The 8,416-nt window shown below is 36.8% G+C and overlaps 1 protein-coding gene across 2 annotated transcripts; it reads right to left on the reverse strand.

Annotated features, from left to right (window-relative positions):
* Positions 1 to 5,921: 5,921 nt before the first annotated feature.
* Positions 5,922 to 7,309, reverse strand: LOC148012711 (uncharacterized). Of its 2 annotated transcripts, none has more exons than XM_087669675.1 (2): positions 6,409 to 7,309; positions 5,922 to 6,250 (listed from the first exon to the last, which is right to left on the reverse strand). In XM_087669675.1, exon 1 carries the CDS (start codon positions 7,159 to 7,161, stop codon positions 6,421 to 6,423), a length of 741 nt encoding a protein of 246 aa, XP_087525801.1. In that variant the 5' UTR covers positions 7,162 to 7,309; the 3' UTR covers positions 5,922 to 6,250; positions 6,409 to 6,420. The 2 variants fall into 2 exon arrangements, with proteins under 2 accessions (XP_087525801.1, XP_087525800.1); XM_087669674.1 differs by having other exon boundaries at positions 5,922 to 6,237; positions 6,409 to 7,308.
* Positions 7,310 to 8,416: the final 1,107 nt, after the last annotated feature.

Here is an 8,416-nt window from a genome sequence, read left to right on the forward strand (position 1 = left end):
AATCTATATCCATAAATGATTTCAAAAGGTGCTTTGCGTGTAGCTGTATGCGGTGTGTTATTGTATGTAAACTGAAGTAAATGCAAGTATGCATTCCAGGTTTGTGGTTTTGAAATTGTGTATATACATAAAAGATCTAAGATTATATTGTTTGTAGCTTTTGTTTGCCCATTTGTTTCAGGATGCAACGCATATGAAAAATAAATCTTTGTTCCTAAGTTAGCAAACAAAGTAATCCAAAAATTATTGTAGAATCTAGAAACTCGATCAGAAATAATAACTTTTGGTAAACCATAGTTAGTGAAAATAATTTTCAGAAACAATTGAACAGCTTGAGATATAATTAATGTTTTCTTGCATGGAATAAAATATACATGTTTGCTAAATCGATCTACAATAGTCCATATCATATCGTGATTAGCTTAAGTGTTAGGCAGACCAGTAATAAAATCCATTAAAATATGCTCCCATGGTCTTTCAGGGATTGGTAAAGGCATTAACAAACCATACTGCTTACTATGGTGTCCCTTAACTCTTTGAAAAATTAAACACTCACATACAAAGTTAGAAACATCAGATTCCATCTGTGGCCAATAAAAATCTTCAATCAAAGTACGTAAAGTAGAAATAATATCTCTGTGGCCTTGAGATGGGGGGCAATGAATTTCGTACAACACAAAAGATCGAAATGGAATAGTTACACATAACCTTTTCTCATAAAACATAAATCCATCAGCGTAAGACAATGAATCAATTGAAATCTAGTTATTGATAATCAATTTATTCCAATCAGCTTGAAAACTAGGGTCTTCGTCATAGGTATCTTTCATAGGGATAAGAGAATCAAAAGATATCATAGAGATATTATGAATAGTTGGTCTTCTACTTAAGGCATCAGTAATAATATTTTCTTTTTCGGACTGATATTGGATAAGTGGATGAAAACTTCGAATAAAAGCAGCCCATTTAATGTGTCGATTAGATATTTGTGGTTGACTAAGGAGATGTTTAATGCTTTGTTGGTCAGTTTTAATCATGAATTCAGATCCCATTAAATAGTGTTTCCATTGACGTAAAGCTTATACTACATCTAGCAATTCCTTATCATAAGTAGAGTACTTGAGTTCAGAGGGTTTAAGTTTGGAACTGGAGTAAGCTATGGGATGAGAATCTTGCATAAGAACAGTTCTTATTCCAGATCTACTAGCGTCAATGACTACCAGGAAAAATTGTCTAGTAAAGTCAGGAAGTTGCAATATAGGAGCATGAGTTAAAGCATGTTTCAATAAATCGAAGGACTTTTGCTGATTGTCGGACCAATGATACGCAATACCTTTCTTTAATAATTTTATCAAAGATCATGTAAGCAATGAAATTTTTTTCACAAATTTTCTGTAAAAGCTAGCAAGACCTAAGAAAGAATGTAGTTCATACACATTTTTAGGTATCGACCAATTCAAAATTGCTTCTATCTTTTTAGGATCAACTTTAATACCTTGAGATGATGCAACAGTATGTCCTAAGTATTCAATTTGTGTTTGGAAAAATTCACTCTTTTTAAGGTTAGTATATAATTGGTTCTCTTTTAGTAATTTGAAAACCAAAGATAAATATTTATAATGCTTATTCTCATTCTTATTGAAAACCAATATGTCATCAAAGAAAACAATAACACAATGCTAATGCTTCAAAAAGATGCGATTCATCATACAACTGAATGTAGCTGGTGGATTAGTTAATCCAAAAGGCATAACTAGGAATTCATAATGTCCAAATTGAGTTCTAAATGCAGTTTTAAAAATGTCAGATGTGTCCAATCGTACTTGATAGTATCCAGATTTAAAATCTATTTTGCTAAATATTGCAGTCCCTTATAGTTTGTCCATAAGATCCTCTACCCTAGGAATAGGATATCTATTTTTGACAGTGATTTTATTTAGGGCACGATAATCAATTCACATCCTATAAGTGTTTTTTTTTTAAAATTGGTAAGACAGGTGCACCAAATGGAGAACTACTGGGTCTAATGAGTCCTCAAGTTAACAATTCTTCAACTTGAGTTTGAATTTCCTTCTGTTTAATTTGATTGTGTCGATAAGATACTTTACATGGTGGTTGAGAACTTGAAATTAGGTCTATTTTATGATCCTCAAAACGTATGGGTGGTAAACCAGGTGGTAAGTCAGTAGTAAAACAGTTTTGAAATTGTGAAAGAAATTATGTGTGCCTAGGATGCATCTAATTTTCCTTAACTTCAATTTCATTCACCCAGAATAAATAAGATTTTTTACCTTTTCTTAATGTACGTTTAGCTTGTGTATGACTAAGCAATTGAAAATAATCAAAGGTGTGTATACCATGCAATGTAATTTGTTTTCCACTGAATGAATCTTCATTGAATGCGTAGAATAATCGATATCGGGATTATACTGATAATACCAAGGCATGCCTAGAATAATGTCACTAGATTACAAATGCACAACTAGGAAATTTCTACATTCAACATAATCACCAATTTTAATTTCTAAGTCATGCACTTCTTGTGTTCCATGGTATCTAATGCTTAAGAATGTAGCCTTGATGTGATAATGAGTAGAAACAGTATGTAATTTCAATTCTTTGATCAATTTTGTAGAAATAAAATCGTGTGTACTCCCATCATCATGTAAAACAATCTTTTCTTTATCATGCACAAAACATTTCATCGTTAATAAAGAATTGAGATTTGGCATACCTGGTAAAGTATCTGAAGTAGTGACATTATCGTCATCGTCTTCCATGAAATCTAGCATTTCTTCATGGTCTTCATCTTCAGTCACTCCCAAATAGTTGATGTGAATAGTTGGCTTTTTGGATTGACAATTCGCCGCTAGATGTCCAGGTTGATGGCATTTGTAACAGACTATGGATTTGGCTTTCGACACATTATTTGTAATAGCGGGAAGTTTAGGAATGTTGGGATTTGGCTGAAGAGATGGCTTAGGATTTGGATTTGTGTTTGATGGTAAAGCAGGGGATCGTGTCTAAGATTTACGGAATGAAGATGGAAGGAAACGGTTTTGATTGAATCTTTGAAAATTAGAATTCAACTGTTTTGAACCGAAGTTACCATTGTTTGAAAATTGTTGTGGTCACTTTTCTTGACCTTGAATCTTATCTTCAGCATCATGAGCCAATGAAATTGCATCTTCGAGAGTTGTTGGCTTAAACATGTTCACTTCCGCATAGAAGAAACCAAGTAACCCAAACATAAACTTGCGCTTATGAGTCACCTTAGGTACATCTTCGAGCATTCGTAGTTGTAATAAAACATTCCAAAAATGCTCAGTATATTAGAAAATAAGCTCGTGATCTCTTTGTTGTAGAAGATTTGGGGTGGGAGAAAATTCTGCAAAAATTTCTTTTGAAAAGTCTCCCAAGTAGTAGGACAATCAATGCTTTTGTGGACAATAGTCCAACATAGGGATGCTTTGTCTACTAAATGATTAGTGTCACACTTAATTTTATCTTTTTCAGCATACTATTCTTCATGGAAATAATCATCAAACTGGCTAATAAAAGCAAATACAGTCTTTCAATCGTGTAACCCATTGAAAGTACGAAATTTGAAATTTATTTTACTTATCTTTGTTTCTTTTCGAATAGATTGCGCTTCAAATGTCGCATTGATCGTACATCATATAATATCTTCAGATTCCGGTCCATCTTGATCAGAAGTAGATCGTTGCAGACCGGTCCATTGAGCTTGCAAAGTTTGGTGTGCTCTTCGTTCCTCTTGAAGCTGCATCATAATTACGTTCAGTTTTTGCTCCATCGTTTGTTCTGGTAAATCACCTTCGGCCATAAAATATTTCATATTTTGATCGGTTATCCTGTAAAATTTCAAACAATCTCACGCTCGAAATCCTATTAGCGGGATGAGCGTAGCTCAAATTCGGGATTACAAGGCTTGCTTTTTTTAATGGCTTTTAATTATATTTCTTCTTCATGGCTATGAAAATTGATGTCGGCCTTCTTCCAAAAGGATATATTATCAGTGCAGACTGCGTATAGCAATCTGTGTGCTGGAACTTAACTTTGTTAGAGCGCCGGTGCGAACAGGGGCTTGTAGAGAGGCTGAAACGAGTTCGGTAGTGATTCGAAGTAGAGCTCAGTATAAAGTACCTCTATGTTGGAGATTAAAGATTAAGTCTTTAAGCCTTAGTAAGTCTTAAAGAGTTTAATCTTTAAGTTTTAAAGATATTTAATAATCATTTTTTTTCCTCCAGAACATCAGGATAGGTTGGACGACGTCGTCGAACAGCAGTACATATTGCCGCCACGCTGTCGCTAATTTTTTTTAAAGCTTAAGTTAAGCTTAATCTCTTTTAAGCCTTTAAGCTTATCTTTTATAAGATTCAAACTTTCTGATTCTCTGAGATAAAAACGACTTCCAAAGAGACTTCCGTGCCGGTCCTTCGCTTCCTGAGAGTGGTCCCTCGTGATCCGATTACATAATAGGGGGTTCTTTACCGCTAGAAACGCGCTGGTAGTGACGGATTGACTGTAAATCTCGGTCGTTCCAAGAGCTTCGCATTCGCGTGAGATGGTAAGCGATTGAAAGCCCTCAATCTCAGCTTCGCTCTGATATCACTGGTGCATAAATCGGATGCTGTATGTGTACGTAGTAAGCGTCGAAAGGTCCCCGAGAACAAAGAACTCTACTTTTTACTCAAAAACCAAGAGAAAAAATTTACACGACATGAAGCAAGAAGACTAATTGGGTACAATCTTTCCCTATGCCTTGTGTGATCGCTCCACAAAGCATGTATTTAATATATTATTCATCTCCAAGCTCAAAAATAGTCCAAATTTAGCACGCTTTAGCTTTTGTATTTGCCTTTGTCCAAATAAAGAATAAAACGGTTGGACGCCCAAAGAATCGGACAGTGCCCAAATACAATGTTCAATAACGAATATTTAAATCGTGTGTCCATGCGCATACTAAATAATAAATATATATCAAACACTTTAATAAATAAATGTATCAAAATAAATATTGAGGCCACGCCTAAGATGCGCGTCCATAAAAAATGATAATTTTTTCTAAATAACTTGAATACACGCTATAACCCAGTGCTTCCCAACGCCACCGCCACCTACTATATACATTAACTAAAGCATTTATAATTGTTAGAAAATAATAAAATTAAACCAATAAAAGTAAATACTTAGCAGTCTTCAACTACAAAATAAATAAATTGGTTAGAACTCAATTCTAACCTTAATTTATTACGAGTGCGCACTCTAAACTCATAAACGTCCATTAATTTAAATATGTATTTTACAAAATAACCCGCTATGGTATCTTCCACTTATACATTAAATTGACGAGAGGTTTGAAAAGGACATGCGTCCCCATTAACTTTTTGCACAAGGAATCCACCTTGTGTATAAGCCTAGATAATAAATATAATTTTACAAAATCCACTGCAAAATCTCACGGAATTCACCGTGGAATATGCCTCGTGATATCAAATAATTAAGAATCTAGATCTTAAAAGTTTGTCCTCGGTATAAATTGCAACTTTGTGTGTGTATGTGTGTGTGAAAGTGAGAGAAAAAAGAATGCTCGAAATATCTATCTATAAAAAATTATCTATATAACATGCATTCAAAGAATATTAAAAAATACTTTATCTTTACATGATATAAAACTATCAAATGATCACTTTTACTTTATTAAACTTATATTTTTTATAATTATAATTATTTTAAAATAAATATAATCATATAAATTCTACTAAATATAATACATTTTATTTTAAACTCACATAATATCTTACATGTTGTATAATGTAAACTCCTCGAAAAAATATATATTTATATTTGTGTGTATAAAGAGAATCTAAAAATAAAGATTATTCACAAAGAAAACTTGGTTCATGCAATGATTTCTCTATTAAAGACGTTATAGAAGAAAGCTTATCAACTAGATTATCAACGTGTGGAGGTAGACCGGAATTACAAGATGAGCTACCGAATGGACTTTAGAGCACGCTAGCTCCATTGAACGACTTTGTAGTCATATTTTTACTTTTTGACTAGTTGAGCTTCAAAACATATTAACTACGAGAGATACAAGATCTTTAATACTGGAGTTAAATAGAGGCGTACACGCGTTGCTGCTTATGCCCCGTCTCTGGAACTTCGCCATGGGCAGTGTACTTCTCGGTTCCCTATCGCTTTGCCAGATGTCTGCAAAGAGGGTCTTCCAATAAGTTTATTCAATTTTATTAGTTACAGAGTTCTCACCGCACACGGAAACACAAACACAGTCTCTCTCTCTCTCTCTCTCTGCGAAGAGGTAGCTGCTTATCACTAATATGAATTCACAGAGATCGGACAATTGAGTATGACTATATTCACCTGGTGGACTCTTCACCGATGTCCTCCCGCAGCTGGGGCGGCGGCCGAACAGGAGGAACAAGATTTCGACTGTAGGTGTTGCGCACAGAGAATACTGGTGTAGGAGACGATGACAACAAAGGAGAGAAGGGCAAGGAAGGAGAGGAGGGTGATGCCCCAAGGGGAGAAGACATGGCCGCAGCCGGGCCCGAGGACTATCCTGTAATTAGTAGTTGACCCCTTATCTCTTAACCGATGACGATGGTGATGATGATGATCGACCGCTGCAGCGGGTGACCAGGGATGGATGTGCGCGTCTAGGTCGAGGTCGAAGGAGAGTCCTCGCATCTTCATGACCACCATCATGCCGTAGACGGCGTCCGCGCGGGCCTTGTGGACGCGGATGGAGTGCAGCAGCTCCCCGATACCGGCGAGCTTGTGGCAGACGCCCGCCGTGGTGGCCACGAAGGTGACCAGGGAGAGCAAGATGGGCGTGGCGGCGTCCCCGCAGCTGTGCAGCCTGGACGACCCGGCCTGTGCCACCCCTGAGAAGATGATGGCCTGCATCACCGCGAACATGCCCAGCAGCTGATACAGCTCGTTCTGCCGTGTCCTGAGTGTCTCCTCCTGCATCTCCACGAGCCACCTGTACCCTTTCTCTTCCTGCTGCCACTGCCTCCACTGCATCTCGTGTGGCCGGCTTTTGTCTATTTCCTCGTAGAAACACGCCATATCACCGTCGCTAGACGCTGCCGCTCCTTCGGTGTTCGCCATCGACTCTCTCGCAAAGACTTCTTTAATCAGGACCGTGTCGTTTTGGAAAAGTCTCCACTCCCAAGGGGAGCCGGGAAAGAAAATAGCTAAAAGCCTACAACATGTAGTCGCACCATAGAGATCAGCTAAGTCGACAGTGTACTGGGAGGCATCATATTGCATATTGGACATCACTCCCAGTTCTTGTGTATATTTATATTTCTTTTTAATATTTATATTTATTTTTAAGAAACTAATATATTTATGACCCAAAGTTCTTGTGTATATTTTATTTCATTGGGCCTACTATACATGCATTGTGCATAATGTGTACTTGTGAGTGATCATTTTATGTGAATTGAAGAGTGTATGCTTTGGTGTAATGGTGTGTGCTAAAAACATATAAATATATGTTTCATTTTCTTATGGGTGTACTTGAATGCATTCAAGCCATTTTAGTGTGTGAAGAGGCAAAATATGGAGGAAAGCTACAAGATTTAAGGCCAAAAAAGTAACTAACATACTATTCATGAAACAAAGCAAGGAGGCCTTCTGAGGAAAGGGTGATTGAGGATCAACGTCTCTTCCAAGATGAGCCGTGAGAGCACTGCACATTGAGGTTCATGAAATCTTTGTTGTTGTGATGATGGTTTAGGGCCATTTCAAACTCGGTTGATGGCCATCCCACCAACTCACTCCACACATCCATGATTATAGGTGAAATACTGAACAAATAGTGCTTCTATCCTCCTTATTGCATTGGTGAACTAGTCCATGTGGTGACTGTAGGTGAGGTAGATAACGATGGGAGTTCAAATCCTTCCTTGGAACTCTTTTTTTTTTAATTGTTAGTCTACACCTCTCATATTTGAACTACTCTCCATGTCAGTTCATCAAGAGTAGTTGAGACTTCAATAAGAGCCCAAGGATCAAGTTTGAGGGCAAGGAAATTGTGAGAACATGGAACACGGGGTTAATTAGAAGGACATTGAGTAGTAAGGATTTTGTAGTGAAATAGTGCAACAAGGCTTGGGAAATGCAAATTTCAAGTAGTCGATAAGCTTTAAGAAGACTTGGATCTGCACCCCTTTAAAAAAGGTACGTGTCTAGAGAGTAGTCATGGAGCATTGTGTCCAATGGTAAAACTAGAAAAAAAGAGGCCTTTTCAATGGGAAGTGTGCATGTGTAAGAAAGAAAACCCTAACATACATATTTTGGGAAGGATGGTAGGCTAAAGATTTGTGGAATGGGATCTTAGCCAAACTTGGAATGTAGG

This window comes from Lygodium microphyllum, chromosome 27, assembly GCF_053477565.2.
Source record: "Lygodium microphyllum isolate KBCC chromosome 27, Lygodium_microphyllum_v1.1.10, whole genome shotgun sequence".
Lineage (NCBI taxonomy): Eukaryota > Viridiplantae > Streptophyta > Polypodiopsida > Schizaeales > Lygodiaceae > Lygodium > Lygodium microphyllum.